General features: G+C 51.8%; 1 protein-coding gene and 1 non-coding gene across 2 annotated transcripts; one reads left to right on the forward strand and one right to left on the reverse strand.

The window, feature by feature from the left end:
- Positions 1 to 795: 795 nt before the first annotated feature.
- PRPH2 (peripherin 2) lies at positions 796 to 14,352 on the reverse strand. The gene is made up of 3 exons (XM_008158899.3): positions 13,772 to 14,352; positions 4,332 to 4,578; positions 796 to 1,071 (listed from the first exon to the last, which is right to left on the reverse strand). Exons 1-3 carry the CDS (start codon positions 14,350 to 14,352, stop codon positions 859 to 861), a joined length of 1,041 nt encoding a protein of 346 aa, XP_008157121.2. The 3' UTR covers positions 796 to 858.
- LOC114228851 (U6 spliceosomal RNA) lies at positions 7,302 to 7,403 on the forward strand. Its single transcript, XR_003614968.2, has one exon. It is a non-coding gene; the product is annotated as a U6 spliceosomal RNA (small nuclear RNA).
- Positions 14,353 to 16,764: the final 2,412 nt, after the last annotated feature.

Raw genomic sequence — 16,764 nt, forward strand, 5'->3', positions numbered from 1 at the left:
TCCCTGGGCCCACCACCAGGTGAGGCCTGGTCTCCAAAGGGTAGACTCCTGTCTGATTGTTGCTCCTCTTCCACGGAAGGACAGCCGTCCACCCAGAGCCAGAGGAGGCCACCCCGACCTTTCGGGGTGGGATGTTGCTGGAACATGACAACAGCTTGACTTCTTCCACCCATAGCTCACTCCTGGCCCAGTGAGGGCACATGACTGAGACAGGAGCAGGCCTTCAACTGCGTTTTTGGTGGGAGAAATATTCCTCTATTTTTAAATGCTCTTGCCCTATCATTGGAGAATTCTTCTTTTGAGTCCTCCCTAATTTGGAGAGTCCAGTACTCTTAGAAGAGTATAATTGTCCCCACTTTCCGCCATTAAGCAGATAAAATGGCTGACCTTGGCATTTTTTTAAATGATAACATGGCCAGTACATTTTTTCAGACTCCTGTGTTTATGCACCTGGTGATGCTTTGGATATAGAGTGAAGCCTCTTGGAGCTTATAATGGCAAACTCAGCAAAGGGAAGCAGCCCTCCGTGTGGCCAGTAGCCTCAGGGTGGAACTGAGATGGGTGCTGTGAGAGAGACAGGTTGTGGGTTAGTCATCCCCAGAAACCCCTGAGGCCACTGTGAGACCATGTGCTAGAGCAGTGGGCCTTAAGGGGCTCATTCATTCACATTCTGAGTCATTCATTCAACAAATGTTTGACTGATGCTTTTAGGGACACTAAACTTCCCATCCCACCATCAAGGAGAGTCTGTGAGATGGCCGTCCTCCTCGGGATCTTCAGATTGAACAAGGGTATGTGTCCACATTTCTTGGAGTCCATTACTTCCCAGTGTTCGGGAAGGAGGGGACCCAGGAGCCATCAGCCAGCCTCTGGGGCCTGGCCTGCGTCTGCGCCCTCGGCTTCCACCTGGTTGCTCTTGCCCAGCTTTTTCAAGCTCTCCAGAAAGGCCTTCCAGGTCTCCGGCACGCTCTTTTCCAGCAGCCAGCCCTCACTCTCGCACTCGGGGTCTTCGGGATTGGACACACTTTCCAGTGCCGTGTGCAGGTAGCGCAGCCCAGTCGTGGTGGTCACCTGGTTGGGGGAGAGGAGACTTAGGGGAGGTCTGGGAGGAGAAGCGGGGGATTGGGGCTGTCAGGAAACCAGGGGAGCCATTGGCCTGTTCATGACTGGGGCCCTTCAATGAGGCGGGCTCTGATGAGTCTTGCTGGGGCACTCAAGATACCAGCCCCTATCCAACCTCATCTCCGCCCCTCTCTCCCTTTCCAGCCACCCTGTGCTTCTTTGGGATCCCTCCGCACCCCAGCCTTTCTCTTCCCCAGTCTGTACCATTGCTACTTTCTATGCCTCGAATATTGTTCCTCCACATTCACCTGTTAATTCAGCTTCAGCCCTCCGTGGTGCCTGTCCCTGCTCCTCGCTCTCCTTCCCCATCCTCTCAGGTCTCTCCTGTCCTGGGGGCATTAGGCCTGGGCTCCTTCTCTCTGTGCGCCCCCCACCCGTGTGCCCCCCAGTTCCTAGCATATTGTTTGGCACACATTGGGTATTCAGTAGCTATTTGCTGGAAGGAATTTTTAAATGACCTCCTTTTCTGCAAACAGTGTGCTATGTGGTTTTCTCTACTGTTATCTCCAGTAGTGTGGGGGTGAGTGGGTGGTTTGTTCGGATTTGTTCACTAGTCATCACTGGGGCAGACACTGGTGACAAAATGCCTGGGCTCCGAGTTAACCATGTGATGAGGAAACCTGTTTACTCATCTGGTTTGCAGGTTTTCAGATGAAGTGTCGCCTGCCCCATATGTGTGCTGTGACACTTCAGTGTGTGTAGGCCATGGCACCTGGTGCACGGTGAGGTGTCAGCTGTATCGGTTATTAGTCAGTGTGGTGAGTATTGTTTCCAGCTGTCTATTGTATTGTGTCAGCCACTTGTTTCTACACAAAGTCCTGGTTTGCTCTCATATACTTCTCCTTTTAGGGTATAGCAAACTCTGAAGGGACTAGGCCCACTAATGGAGAGCGTCCACCCCAAGGCAGGGGTGACCCTGTTCCATCTCGTTCACCCAGTAAAATGCACTGGAACCACACTGGCTGGTGGGAGGGCCTCAGTAAACATCTGTTGAATGAATGCTATGGGGCAGCAACTTTCAACCCATGTGTTGCAAGAATGTATAAAACATGCTGTGACATCTGACTATTAATTCAGGGGCACTGACCTCTTTTCCCTTAGATTGTCAAATATAAGAATGACAACATAGTTGTCTGGTGTAAGTGAATTAAAATTACACTTTTTTTTTTTTTTTTGGTCAGATCAGAAAAAAAATTTTTTTGGTGTGCCACAGAATTTTAATAATTAGTTTATGTGTGCCATGAGATGAAAAAGGTTGAAAATGGCTACTCTGGGGGCATTTTATAATTATGGTAGTAGATGATAACAGTAACTAATAGAGTTTAAGTTATGGTTATGGTCCATTGGAAGTTTAATAGTTTTAACAGTGGGAAAGCATACCTCTTCCTGCAAGTCCTCTTCCTGCATGTACCACTGTGATCCCCTCCTGCCTTCCTGAAGGCGGCCCACTGCAGCACTGAGTTTTCACTTGGTAATGGTTCCCTTAGGTTCATGCCTTAGATGTCATCTGCTAACAGGGTTGTGAAGTCCGGGAGGGCAAGGCTCAGGGCAGAATCCTATCTTAACCCAGCCACCCTTGTGCTCATCACAGAGCTCTGCCCACGAAAGACCTCTGCCCAGCGGTCGACATCTCAAAAGAAGCATGAATCCAAGTAAAAGGGGCATTCGAGCTCCCTGTCCACAGTGAGCTGGTTCCTGAAAAGGTGCTGCACTGAGGCAGCCAGTGGAGCCCAGCCTTCTGGCAGTAAGCTTCTCTCCTAATTCTACCCACTCGTTCCCAAGACTCTGCCTCAACATTAAAGGAAGCCCTCCCTCCCCACCCACCCCCCCTCAGGGAGTACAGCCCCTCTAGGGTACGTGGCTAGTGGACTATCAGCCAAGGGCACAGCTGCATGAGAATTTCCATAGACGGAGAGAGAGACTTAAAGGAACCATTCAGTGAATCTTCTCTGACAGAAAGTTTCCCCACCTAATGTCTCTGATTTTGTACACTTGGAATTTGGAGTCTGGATTTTCTGCTGTCAGCTCAAAGCAGGAGCCAAAGTCACCCTCTGTGCCACCTTGGTCTACCACTCACTAATGCACACTCCCATTCAGCACCCAGGACAGCGCCCAGAGCACAGCACCATAGGTTTGTGAAATCTCTTCAATAAATGAATTCAGCATTCACTGAGGGCTTCCTACATTCCAAGCTCTGTGGCTACAGAGAGGAATTGGGCCTTACAGCTGAGATGAAGCCACAAATAATTAGAATAGCAGGTAAATGGCGGTCGACATCTCAAAAGAAGCATGAATCCAAAGAGCTCGCATTTGCTGAACATTCGCCCATACCTAGTCAGTGGTCCCAGAGCGAAGTGCTGTCAGCCCCATAGAACAGAGAGGTTAAGCACTTTCTAAGACCTCAGACCAAAAAGTGGAGGCACAGGCTGGACCTCTAAAACATGCAGAGGGAAAGCAGCCAGACCAAAGGTCACCTAATACATGATCCCATTTATATGAAGAGCCCAGAGTAGGTGAATCCACAGGACAGACCGCAGACTGGGGGCTGCCTGGGGCTTGGGCTGGGGGATTGAAGAAGGACTGCTTAATGGGTATGCAGCTTTCTTTGGGGGTGATGGACGTGTTTGAGGACTAGATAGAGGCGGTGGTGGCGTAACATTGTGAATGTTCTAAATGCCCCTGAATTGTTCACTTCAAAATGGTTGATTTTATGTCCTGTGAATTTCACCTCAATAAGTTATTTTTTAAGCAACAGGACAGAAACAAACAAAAGGAAAGTGGAGGTGTTGGGGTTCAAGCCTTGGCCTTCCTGACCCACAGCCAGGCAGAGGGCTGGTTCCAAGAAGGGAGGGAGGAAGGCATGTGCTCCAGGCCCAGTTTCTTCCCTTTAAATCCAAATAGGCCTTGGCTGGTTGCTCAGAGCATCAGCCCACGAATCGAAGGGTTGTGGGTTCAATTCCCGATCAAGAGCACATATTTCGGTTGTGGGTTCGATTCCTGACCCTGGTCAGGGCAGATGCAGGAGGCAACCAATCCATGTGTCTCATGCTGATGTTTCTCCCTCTCCCCCCCCCCCTTTTTTCCTCCCACTCTGTCTGAAAATCAATGGGAAAAATATCAGGTGAGGATTAAAAAATAAAAATACAATAAATCCAAATGGACAGATGGCTCCCTTTTCCCCTGCACCGCACCCCGGGCCAGGAGCCTACGTCAAAGAGCCAGACGAGGAGAGTGACGGCGCCCATGGAGTTCATGAGGCTGCTGTAGTAGCTCAGCAGGGCGGCCCTGCAGCCTCGCACCCACAGGTTGAGCTCCTCCGTCTGGTGGTCATAGCTGTAGTGCGCCGAGTTGTTGGTGAGCTGGTACTGGATGCAGGGCCGTGGCGAGTTGGGGTTGCAGCAGCTAAAGGGGACACCGTCCACCAGGTACCTCCCATCCACGTTGCTCTTGATGCGACTGGAGGAAAAATAGACAACTTGAGAGGGCTGCTCGGACTTTTCACCAGGTGCCAGTTCCTCCCGTCCCCCGCCACAGTCTAATTCACTCATTCATTCATTTGCTCTCTCGGTAATATTTGCTGTGCACCGACTATGTGCCAGCCAGTGTTCTAGGCACTGAAGATGGAGCAGTGACCCCAGAGAGCCAGTGCCCTGCCGTGCTGGACCTTATGTTCTGGAGCCAGGGGTGGAGAACCTTTTATTTTTTGCCAAGGGCCATTTGGATATTTGTAACATCATTTGCGGACCATACAAAATTATCAACTTAAAAATTAGTCTGCTGGCCTTAGCCTGTTTGGCTCAGTGAATAGAGCATCGGACTGGGGACTGAAGGGTCCCGAGTTCGATTTTGATCAAGGCCACATGCCCAGGTTGTGGGCTCGATCCCCAGTGTGGGACGTGCAGGAAGCAGCCTATCAATTATTCTCTCATAATTGATGTTTTCATCTCTCTCTTCCTCTCCTTCTCTGAAATCAATAAAAATATACTTTTTTAAAAAAGAAAGTTATTTTTAAAAATTAGCCTGTTATATTTGGTCAAACATTTAACTCACCCCTCATGCCTTGGCAGGTCCAGACCAAATGATTTTTCGGGCCTTAGCCCACAGCTGGACGTTCCCCACCCCTGTTCAAGGGGGATGAGATAGATGATAAACCAAGAAGCAAATAAGTGGGGAATGTAGAGATCATCCACCCTCCCTGGCATGCGATGATTTCTTAGAACCATGGCAGGCTGGTCAGAGCAACAGGACGGCGGTGACTGTGGGACAGAGCTCTGTCTGGTATTCATGACCATCAGACTTCAGCCCCCAGGCCTCTCTCCAAATTCATCTCCCCCTTTGGGACCAAGACCCCCTCTGGCCAGATCAGATCTTCTCAACAGATGTGTCAGGGCCTGTGCAGGGGATGAGGCTTGCCCCTCGCTTTGCTCACCGTTTGCTCACCGTCCACATGAACTGTCCAGCTGGGTGGGCACTCCTTACTCACCTGAAGGATGCACCCACATAACTGCATTTCTGTATTTATGTATGTATTTAGTTAGAGCAACCGTATGTTCGTGTGGGTTCAGGATTCAAGAGGAGGGACGTCTCTATAGTGACTGGTCTCCCCTCCCCATCAGGCGGGCTGGCTATGCTCTACCTGACCTGAGGGAAGTTACCCAGGTCTGGATGTGTCAAAATCCATCGAGCTGCACACTTGAGATTGGCGCACCTGACTGTATGCATGTTATCTTGAGTAGTTTAAGTTGCACATGAACAGTGCATTCCATAGTGATAGCAGACTTTTACAACACAAGAATAGAAAGCCTGTAATTGTTTAAAATAGAAATTGTTTTCAACAATATTCACTGAAATGATAATTGCACTCTAAAAAAAGGATATTCACCTTGGCTGGGTAGCTCAGTCCGTTAGAGCATCATCCTAGTACGCTAAGGTTGTGTTCGATCCCCAGCCAGGGCACATACAAGAATCAACCAATGAATCCATAAATAAGTGGAACAACAAATCATTGTTCCTCCCCCTTCCCCTCTCTCTCTCTAAAGTCAACAACTAAAAAAATATATTTTTTTTAAAAAAGACAATATAAATAGATTTTCATATTTAGCTTCTAAGTAAAATCTCCTTCATGCAATAAAACTCCCCTCATTCTCGTCCCTGGGCCTCCAGTCCCCCCACTACGGCCAACGTGTCTGTCCTTTTGGGGAGGCTTCATGCAGGGACAAGCAAACGCTGGTTCCATAAATGTTCTTCCTGGTTTGCTTTTTTTTTTTTTTTAACCTAAGTAGCAGCATTATATACTACTGTCTTTTTTTTTTCCCCCCCTAAGGAGTGGAAGGGAGAAAGACAGAGAGAGAGAAACATCGATGTGAGAGAGACACATCAATGGGTTGCCTTCCACACACACCCTGACCAGTGCCAGGGATCCAGCCTGCAACCGAGGTATGTGCCCTTGGCTGGAATCAAACCCAGGACCCTTCAGTCCACAGGCCGATGCTGTATCCACTGAGCCAAACCGGCTAAGGCTATACTACTGTCTTTTTACCCTTAACAATGTCTTAAGATGTGTTATGTCTGCCAGTGGGGAGTGTTGTCAGGTGTTCAGTGAGCTGTACGGTGTCCCCACTGTGCAGATGGTTCCTGGAGTACTGTGCATTCCCCGTGGTGGGCGCTTGGGGTTTCCTAGTCTCCTGTTAATACAAACATGCACATGTCGTCCTGCATGTTATGAATCCATCTAGAGGGTAAATCCCTCAAAGATGCATTCCTGAGCCAGAGCGTGGGTCCGTCTGTGAGCACACCAGACCCCTTCTGCATCTCTCCTCGGGGCTGGGCAGTCACACCCACGAGCCACACCTGGGAGAGCCACGCCCCACAGCCAAACCACACAGGTTTGATAGAGGATAGGTGAGTGAACGCTGATCCATGGAAAGAGTATCCTGGGTCCTGTCTCAGTGGCTTAGGTGGTGGAGAGTCGTCCCGTACACCAAAAGATGGTGGGTTCAATTCCTGGTCAGGCGAGTACGGGAGGCAGCTGATTGATGTTTCTCTCTCACATCGATGTTTCTCTCAAAAGAACGTATCCTTGGGTGAGGACTGAAAAAAACAGTATCTCATGGTGGTTTTAATTTCCACTTCTCTCATGAGTGGAGTTTGGTGTCTAACCTGTTGAAGAGCCATCTGTGGTGCTCGCTCTGGCAGCACGTGTACTAAATTGGAACACACGGAGATTCGCATGGCGCCTGCGCCAGGATGACACACTAAGTCATGAAGCGTTCATATTTTTACTTAATAAAAGTTGAGACTATAAAAAAAAGATGCAGCCCAGCTGGTGTGATTGAGCGTTGACCTATGAACCAAGAGGTCCCAGGGAGCCGTTGTGACAACGTGACACTGCTGGGGACACAGTGTGGAGGGGTGCGTGGGCCCTGTCAGCTGAGGAAGCTGTGAGCGAGCGCCTGCGTGAGAACGGGCTCGCCACCCGCGGGGCCTGTCAGGCTCCTGTGGGACGGCAGCGGCTGCTGGAGAAGTTCTCGCTCCAACCCCACTGACTGCACGTGAGCAGCCCAGCAGGCCCAGCAGCCCCGCCACCACCTCCTCATCTCCTCACCGGGAGTGGCCCACCCCGGCCTGCCCTCCCTGCCCTGCCCTCCCTGCCCTGGCGCCGCTCCAGCAGCACCGTGTCCCACCTGGGCCGTTCCCAGTGCCCTCCCGCGGGAAAGAGCCAGCGCTGGTGAACCGCCCTCTCAGCGGCTGTGGGTTAGCAGAGACCGGCACGGGGTGCAGCTGGCCCAGCCCTCGGAGAAGGTGGGCTCCCTCACGCAGGGCCCTCTCCCTGGGGCCTGGCCCACCACCAGGTGGTTCTGCAGAAGAGGAAGGGGGCCCCAGGCAGGGCAGGGCCTCACCCAGCGCCGCACCGGAGTGAGGGCAGGCTGCAGTCTGCCTCCTGTACCTGCGTGAGGGCCAGGCCTGCCGTCTGTGGGCTGAGGCCCCAGGTCGGAGCTGCCATAGGTCTGCAGGCTGGCCTTCTGGGCGGCGCCTTCCCCTCACCTCGCTGCTGAGCCCAGTGGAGAAGCAACCTCGCTGGTCCCTACAGGACAGGGCTGTGTCCCCTCAGACGGGCTCCCTGAGGACAGGGCTGTGTCCCCCTCAGACTGGGGCTCCCTGAGGGCAGGGCTGTGTCCCCCTCAGACTGGGGCTCCCTGAGGGCAGGGCCGTGTCCCCCTCAGACTGGGGCTCCCTGAGGACAGGGCCGTGTCCCCCTCAGACTGGGGCTCCCTGAGGACAGGGCCGTGTCCCACTCAGACTGGGGCTCCCTGAGGGCAGGGCTGTGTCCCCCTCAGACTGGGGCTCCCTGAGGACAGGGCCGTGTCTCCCCCCAGCCGGGGACCCCTTGGGGCCACAGCTCTGGAACTGGCCCTCCCTCCCCAGAAGCACGTCTGTTTGCTCAGCGCTTGCCCTGGTCCAACCACAGATTACAGCCCCACTCGCCTTCTTAAGACAAAGCCAGGCAGGTGCTCCTCAGGGAGCTGCTATTTATGTCTGTGCTCCAGGCTGCAAACCGCCTGCTCAGGGCCCCGGCTCCTGAGGGTCTTAATTGACAAGCCTGTGTTCTAGCCCAGCGGGCGCCAACCTTTCGGACCTCACGGACCGCCGGTTGCCGCCCTCTGTTGCAGCCCACTGTCCCGTGGCCACGCCACCTCTGACGGGAAACTCACCGCGTCAGAGTTTCCCTGGAGAAACCAACATAATTTAGTCAGTGAATCCATAAATCAGTAAGGAAAGCCGACTGGAAACGGCACAGCAGGGAGGGAGGGAGGCAGGAGAACAGCTGCTGAGTCAGTCCCCACCTGACCCTGTCGAGCTTGGCAACGACCTCTGTGAGCCTCAGTTTTCTCATCTGAGAAATGGCAATATGGTACCTGACAGGCCTGTGGTGGAGATTAAATGGGAGAATACACATAGAGCACCTGGTATACAGCAAGTGCAGTATTAGTATTTCTTTTTTGGGTAGCCACAGCATATAAAGTCCTGCAGGTGGTGAGGGGGGCCGTAAGAAAGGGGAGACACCTCCCTGCTGTCAGGGGGCCCCAGTCTGAGGGGGACACGGCCCTGCCCTCAGGGAGCCCCAGTCTGAGGGGGACACAGCCCTGTCCTCAGGGAGCCCCAGTCTGAGGGGGACACGGCCCTGTCCTCAGGGAGCCCCAGTCTGAGGGGGACACAGCCCTGTTCTCAGGGAGCCCCAGTCTGAGGGGAGACACAGCCCTGTCCTCAGGGAGCCCCAGTCTGAGGGGGACACAGCCCTGTCCTCAGGGAGCCCCAGTCTGAGGGGGACACGGTCCTGTCCTCAGGGAGCCCCAGTCTGAGGGGGACACGGCCCTGTCCTCAGGGAGCCCCAGTCTGAGGGGGACACAGCCCTGTCCTCAGGGAGCCCCAGTCTGAGGGGGACACGGTCCTGTCCTCAGGGAGCCCCAGTCTGAGGGGGACACAGCTCTGTCCTCAGGGAGCCCCAGTCTGAGGGGACACAGCCCTGTCCTCAGGGAGCCCCAGTCTGAGGGCGACACGGCCCTGTCCTCAGGGAGCCCCAGTCTGAGGGAGACACGGTCCTGTCCTCAGGGAGCTTCTAGCGAACGTGTAGAACGTCTTAAGATGTTTGTAAATTGTTCGGGAAGAGGAACAGATGCCTATAGAGGAACAGCAGCGGGTCCCCTTGAGGACAGTAAAGTGAGAGTTTGGTGCCAACTTCTCCCCTTGTTGTGAGCGCCCGGGCCAGGCCCCCCTGGCTAACCGGGCCTGGTGCCACGCCTCCGAGCTCCTTCCTGTCTGCCTCTCACCCCAGACACTGAAGCTCTGCTCATCCTGAAAACAGGAAACTGTCAAAGGAATTGTTACAGACAGGCCAGCGGCCTCCTGGCCCTCCTGGTGTGGTGCGGTCAGATGCCCAGAGCAGCGCCCTCTCAACCTCTTGCCGAAACCGAACTTCAATCCGATGGCACCTGCGCCCTGAGCTGGGTGAGCGGGCAGAACAAGGAGACAGCGTGGCTGCAGCCGCCTGACCCGAGTGAGGGGGATTCTGCAGGACACCCATGGCATGAGAAAGGTAACTGTCGCCTGGCCCGAGTGGCTCACTTGGTTGAGCGTCGCCCGGTGCACCAAAAGGTCACTGGTTCAATTCCCGGTCGGGGCACGTGCCCCGGTTGTGGGTTCAATCCCAGGTCAGGTGCCTGCAGGAGGCGACCCCTCCATGTTTCTCTCTCACATGGATGTTTCTCCCTTCCTGTCTCTCTAAAGTCAATACAAACGTTTTTTGTTTGGTTGGTTGGTTGGTTGGTTTTCAGGACAAGATAACTGTTATAGAGGAGGAGAGACTCAGGAGAAGCACCCAAGTGCCGAGTGTGGGCTCGGTTTGGATCCTGATTTGAACAAACCAGCCGGAGGAGACATTTTGAGACAATCAGAATATTGAACAATCTGGGGATTAGATGATATTAATGCTAATTTTGTTGAGATGATTAATTGTACTTACGTTAAACAACAAAACTAACAAACAAAAAAAAACACCCTCCTTATGAACTCCCTCCTAAAGTATTTACAAGTAAAGGGAAATGATGCCCAGGGTTTGTGTTAATGAAACTAGAAAGGCCAAATGTTCGTGGAAGCTGGGTGGTGGGTACATGGGGGTTCGTTAAATCTCTGTTTTTGTGGAGGCTTGGATTTTCTGTAATGAACGTTGAAAATGCAAAACATGAAAGCACTGGTCGCAAACTACAAATCCTTCCCCAGAGACCTTGCTTCTCTTGGCCTCTGTGGCCTCAGAATTCTAGCCCCGAGGACGCTGCTGAGAAAAGCCGGGGAAAGGCGAATGCTTACCACTTCTCAGTGCTTTGCCATCTCAAAAAATACATGCACTGTCTATGTTGGGGATCCAGCTTTGTCAGGTAAACTTAATAATCTTTCTAAGTGAGCAGTCAAAATGCGAACAGAAAGAAATGTTGTGGGGGGTGCGGGGAAGGAGAGGTGCCACTCAAGTTCTCTCATTCATTCCTTTGTTCTTTCTTTCCACCAACAGGCCGGCTAGCCCTGGCCCTCAGGCAAATCCAGCCCCACTAGGCTTTCTGGTCACAGCCCCCAGGAGCCTCACCTCCCTCACAGTTTCACCCACTGATCATTAATGTAAAAGTTTGTGGGAAATGATGATGTAGCCTCTCTGTCAAGGGAACCTATCAGGCTGTTCCCTTGGCAACACGGTGTGACATCACGGTGTGGGGGGGGGGGAGGCGTGTGGGGAGCGTGGAAAGGAGAAAGGATTTCAGTTCTACAGTTCCAGTGCTAGAAATGTAGCCTAAGGTAAGTGGGAGAGAGAAAGAGAGAAGGAAAAGCCTCAAAGATGCCCATTCCGGTGTTAGTTATAATAGAAATAAAGACAACCTAAATGACCACGTAAGTGTGTCCATTGTCCAGCGGACTATTACCCAATCGGTGATCATAATCGTTTTAGACAGATACTGTCTGATATCACATATATGTGGAGTCGGAAAGCCCGAATGCATAGAAACACCCGAGATTGATGGCTGCCAGGGGCTTTGGGGGCAGGGACGATATTGGTCCAAGTGCACAAACATCCAGTTATAAGACGAAATGTTCTGGGGATCTACTGTACATGTAGTGACTACAGTTAACAACACCGTGTTACATCCTTGAAAAGTTGCAAAAAAAAAAAAAAGTTGAGTTGGCTCAGGAGAGTAGATCTTAAATGTCCTCACTACAGAAGGAAATTGTAATGACGTCACATAATGAAGGAGTCAGCAAAAGCTCTGGTAGTAATCATTTTACAATCTACGAATGTATCAGATCAACACAGTGTGCACCTTAACCTTTCACAGTGTTATTTGTTAATTATATTTGTTAATCATATCGCAGTGATGCTGAGAGGAAATGATCATTTTGAACATTAAGCAAAGGTTATACTATCAAATTGCAAAATGGGCACTCAATTGCCATTATGCCGTGGTTACGCTGTGCCATTATGTAGATGTTAACTAGACTAGAATGAAATGTGAAAAAACTAAAGCGGGTGATGTTTAGTTGTGACTGAGAATCTAACTTCAATTTCTTTTCCTGTTTTTGTTTCTCTTAAAGTTGTCACCTGATTTTTTGTGTAAGACACTTTTTAAAAAATCTAAACAAGTTGGTTGATGTGGAGCATTGAGCTTAATGTTTGCCTGAAAATGTGGCCATGCTGACCACGAGAGTGGAACCACCTGGAGAATGTCTCCGCTCTGGGACAGAAGGGGATTTGGGGATTACAGAGAGATTTTAAAGTCTCTCCAAGGACTGGCCCTGTGCAGACGGCAATCACGGGAAACGACAGTAAAGGCAGGGATGAAAAGCTCACAAGGGCTGGTTCTACAACAACATCCCTCCTCCCTGCCCCATCCCAGGAATTCTGCTCGTCCCTCTGGCTTCACACCCTCCTGGGGCACCTTCCAGAGACCATGCCTCCGTGCTGTCCCTGCGACCTGTCACCTAGGAAGGGCAGCGCAGTTTACAAGTCTCTCCTTGACTGGGGATTTGTAGCAGTAATCCCCAGCCGCAGAGAAAATAGAATCCCGGCAGTGACCTTCAGCCTGACTGCCCTCCCACCCGAGGTGCAGCCTTCCGGGGTTTGGCGGTGGTGGTGTCTGGGCTTCTACCGTGCCCTGCTGCCAGTGCGCCCAACACCGTTGTGCACGTCCCTCGGACTCGCCAGCCTCACAGGAAACTCGCCTGGATGATAACTGAACCTCTCGCACAGGCAGGACACAGGAGGAGGCGCAGGCAGGCTGCCCCCTCCCTGGAGAAGGGCTGGAGCCCTGTGGCGGCGGGGGCACCGGGAGAGCCGTGTGCTGGCGTCGCACGCGTGTGGACCGCAGCTCCAGGGCGAGATTCTCTCTCCCACCAGCACCTCCCGACTTCCCACCTAGGCTGTTATAGTTGCACATACAATACTTCAGACACACTTCACCGTGTTGCACTGCTATGATTTAAGAAGGAAACATTGAATGAGCACCTGCTGTCTGCCGGGCTCTAGACAGAGCCAGGAGGCGACCTCCAAGATTATTCCAGGGTCTTTATCTAACCGTTGGGCAAGCGAGGACCCAGAGGGCAAGTGACTTACCCACGGTCACCGGCTAACTAACGGCAGAGCCAAAGCCACGGCCTCGACTTCCTGGCTGCCCGTCCTCTCCTCTCCCCTCCACACCCAAGGACACACTGAGGTCGGTGCTCAGGCCCCAAAGGCTGGAGAAAGGGAACGAACCAGGAAATGCAAGCTTCTGGGACTGCACCCATGTACTCTGAGTGAAGGAGACAAGCTGGTCAGCATCTCAGTAATGTGCTCTATGAACGCCACAGTCCCCCCTGGGGACTCCTGTCCCACAGCTTATGTAGCTGACACCTCCTCCCACCATGGCCGACGTTAGGTGGGACCATATGAAGTTGCCACCTTTATGGATCACCATATCAGAATATCAGCAATTCCATAAGGGCCCCCCAATACAGCCTGGCACGCACGGTAAGAAGTTCTGCACGGCAACCACCCAAGGGGCGGACAGGACACGGGCCTCCAGGGCCCGGTCAGCTCTGACCCGGGGGCAGGGGGCGGAGGGGCACTCACTCTTTGACTTCTTTGGAGGAAAAGTCCAGGTAGCGGTTGCTGATCCACTGAATCTCAAACCAGTCCCGGAAGCCGTTGTTGCCGCAGCATCTGAACTCGATCTGCAGCAGGTCGATGGTCTTCTTCATGAAGCAGCGGCCGGGCGTGTCGGTGTCGCGGTAGTACCGCAGGCCCTGCTTGAGCCCGAGGGCCAGCGTGCTCTCCAGGGAGCCGCGCAGGAGGAAGCAGCAGAGCGCCGCCAGCAGGAGGGCCGCGTGGAAGAGGACGCAGGCGGCCAGGTACGGCCGCAGCCAGGGCTTCCACTTGGCGAACTTGGCCGGGTCCAGGGCGTCGTAGCAGACCTTGCCGGCCAGCGCGTGGAGGACACAGGACAGCACCCCCACCCCTATCAAGGAGTTGGGCACAAAGTGGCTCTCCGAGTTGTCCATCACGTCGCTCCTCTTCCGGAGCTCGATCTTCAGGAACAGCCCCAGGCCGAAGACCACCGTGCCGGCCAGCACAGAGAGCCAGTTCAGGAGCCAGAGCCCCTGGGCCAGCTTGACCCGCCTCTTCTGGTCAAACCTGACTTTCAGCAGCGCCATGGTGCAGGGTGCGGTCCTGGCAGCCTCCACGCGCAGCTCCCACGCGTGACCTTAGCGAGCCCGGGGCCGAAGACTCAGGGCCTCCGGAAGGGCGCTGCCCTGGGGGCTGCCCATGGTGACGCCCCCTCGCCCGGGACCCCCTCAGCTCAGTCCCAGCTCATGAAGGGGCCAGTCCTCCGGCCGTTTCTGCAGCTCCTTCCCAGCCAGGAAGGGACAGCCTGAAGGTGCAGATTAGAAGTGGGATCCACAGGCAACCTGCTAATCTCCTTAGCCAGGTTCATCCCATTAGATAAAGCCAAGCCAGTTTCAAAACCTGCCCAGAGGCTCAGGGATACCCCGGAGCAGAGCTCAGCTCAGCATGGAGAGTCGGGGGCAGAAGGACAAGGCTGGCCAGAGCAATGGGCTCCGTCTGAGGGCGGCTCAGATCACAGAGCACATTTCCAGGCCAAACTCCTTCAAAATGTAAAACTTTCTGTGGCCATGCCCTGGCCGGTTGCTCAGTGGTTAGAGCGTCGGCCCGCACACTGAAGGGTCTCAGGTTCAATTCCCAGTCACCAGCACCTACCTGGGTTGCAGGTTTGATCCCCTGCCCCGGTCAGGGCACGTGCAGAAGGCAGCCAATTGATGTGTGTCTCTCACTTCCCTCCCTTCCACTCTCTAAAAATCAATGGGAAAAATATCCTCGGGTGAGGATTAACCAAAACAAAAAACAACTTTCCATGGAGAAAAGACATCATTATTCAGTTAAAAAACAGCAGATTATGAGAAAATATTTGCAACATGTGAACAAAAAAATGAATAAGCAAATTTTTAAAACTCCCATAATTCCACAATCAAAAGATCAACAATCAACTGGATAAACAGGCCAAGGACAGGAACAAACGACTTGTACTAAGGAAAGTTGAGGCTCTGACTGTGTAGCTCAGTTGGTTAGAACATCATCCTGATACCTATCTATCTCCCTCTTCCTTCCTTCCTCTCTCTAAAAACCAATCAATCAATAACGATTATAATAAGAGAACGTGAAATGTCCAACAAACTGGAAAAGATGTTCAATCTGAGAACACAGGGATATGCAAATTAAAACTAATAAAATACCAAACTGGATTCATCAGATCGAGCACCTGTCACCAAACAGTGAAAACAAAGATAGTCTAAAGGGAGATACATACTTTTGCTGAGTCTGTAAATTATTATTATTTTTTTTAATTAATAAACTTTCTTGTTTATAATCCTCACCCGAGGATATTTTTCCCATTGATTTCAAGGGAGAGTGGAAGGGAGAGAGCAGTGGGAGAGAGAGAGGGGACTATCCACGTGAAAGAGACACATCAATTGGGTGCCTCCTGCGCTCACCCCCACTGGGCCCGGGGAAGGCACGTGCCCTTGACCATGAATCGAACCTGTGACCCTTCTGTCTGAGGGCCAACGCTGAGCCAAACGGGCCAGGGCTAAACTATTTCTTAAAACAGCTTTAGACTTAAAAAAACAAACAAACAAAACTAACAGAAAGGACCGAGTTCCAATATACACCTTTTCTCTAACCAGTTTCCCTTATCTTGTGGTATGGTACATTTGTTACATTGGTGGACCAATATTGATATAGCATCGTTATTACCAACTAAAGCCCATAGTTTACATTAGGGTTAACTCTGTGTTGTACGGCTCTATGGGTTTTGCCAAATGCATGATTTCATGTGTCCCCCACGTCCCACAGTCTCAGACAGAATGGTCTCACTGACCTAACAGCAGTCCCTGCATTCCTCCCACTCACTGCTCCTCCTCTCCCTGCCCCACCCCAGGCTTCCCCTGTCCCTATGTATTTGCCTTTTCTAGAATGTCCTATAGTTAAAATCATAAAGTATGTAGCCTTTTCAGACTTGTTTCTTTTCCTTAGCTACATGCACTTACTGGTTCTCCATGTCTTTCTGTGGCTTCATAGCTCGTTTCTATTTTTCGATGAATAGTATTCCATTCAGGGGTGGGGAACCTTTTTTTCTTTCTTTTTTTTTAATGAATCTTTATTGTTCAGATTACAATTGTTTCTCCTTTTTCCCCACATATCTTCCCACCACCCAGTTCCTACCCCCCCTCTTCCCTTACCTCCCCCCCCCTGTCCTTATCCATAGGTGTATGATTTTTGTCCAGTCTCTTCCCATACTCCCCACACAGACACACCTTTCCCCCTGAGAATTATCAATCCACTCCCATTCTATGCCTGATTCTATTAAGTTCACCAGTTTATTCTGTTCCTCAGATTTTTAATTCACTTGACTTTTAGATTCACTTGTTGATAGATATGTATTTGTTGTTCATAATTTTTATCTTTCTTCTTCTTTTTCCTCTTTTTAAAGAATACCTTTCAGCATTTCATATAATGCTGGTTTGGTGGTGATGAATTCCTTTAGCTTT

Source organism: Eptesicus fuscus, chromosome 10 (genome assembly GCF_027574615.1).
Source record: "Eptesicus fuscus isolate TK198812 chromosome 10, DD_ASM_mEF_20220401, whole genome shotgun sequence".
In the NCBI taxonomy this organism is placed as follows: Eukaryota; Metazoa; Chordata; class Mammalia; order Chiroptera; family Vespertilionidae; genus Eptesicus; species Eptesicus fuscus.

Excerpts from the sequence above, each read along its gene's own strand:
- PRPH2 (XM_008158899.3), bottom strand. The coding sequence starts at position 14,352 with ATGGCGCTGCTGAAAGTCAGGTTTGACCAGAAGAGGCGGGTCAAGCTG. Across the intron at positions 4,579-13,771 it reads TCCTCCAAAGAAGTCAAAGA|TCGCATCAAGAGCAACGTGG; the intron begins GTGAGTGCCCCT and ends TTTTTCCTCCAG. Across the intron at positions 1,072-4,331 it reads TCCTCGTCTGGCTCTTTGAC|GTGACCACCACGACTGGGCT; the intron begins GTAGGCTCCTGG and ends TCCCCCAACCAG.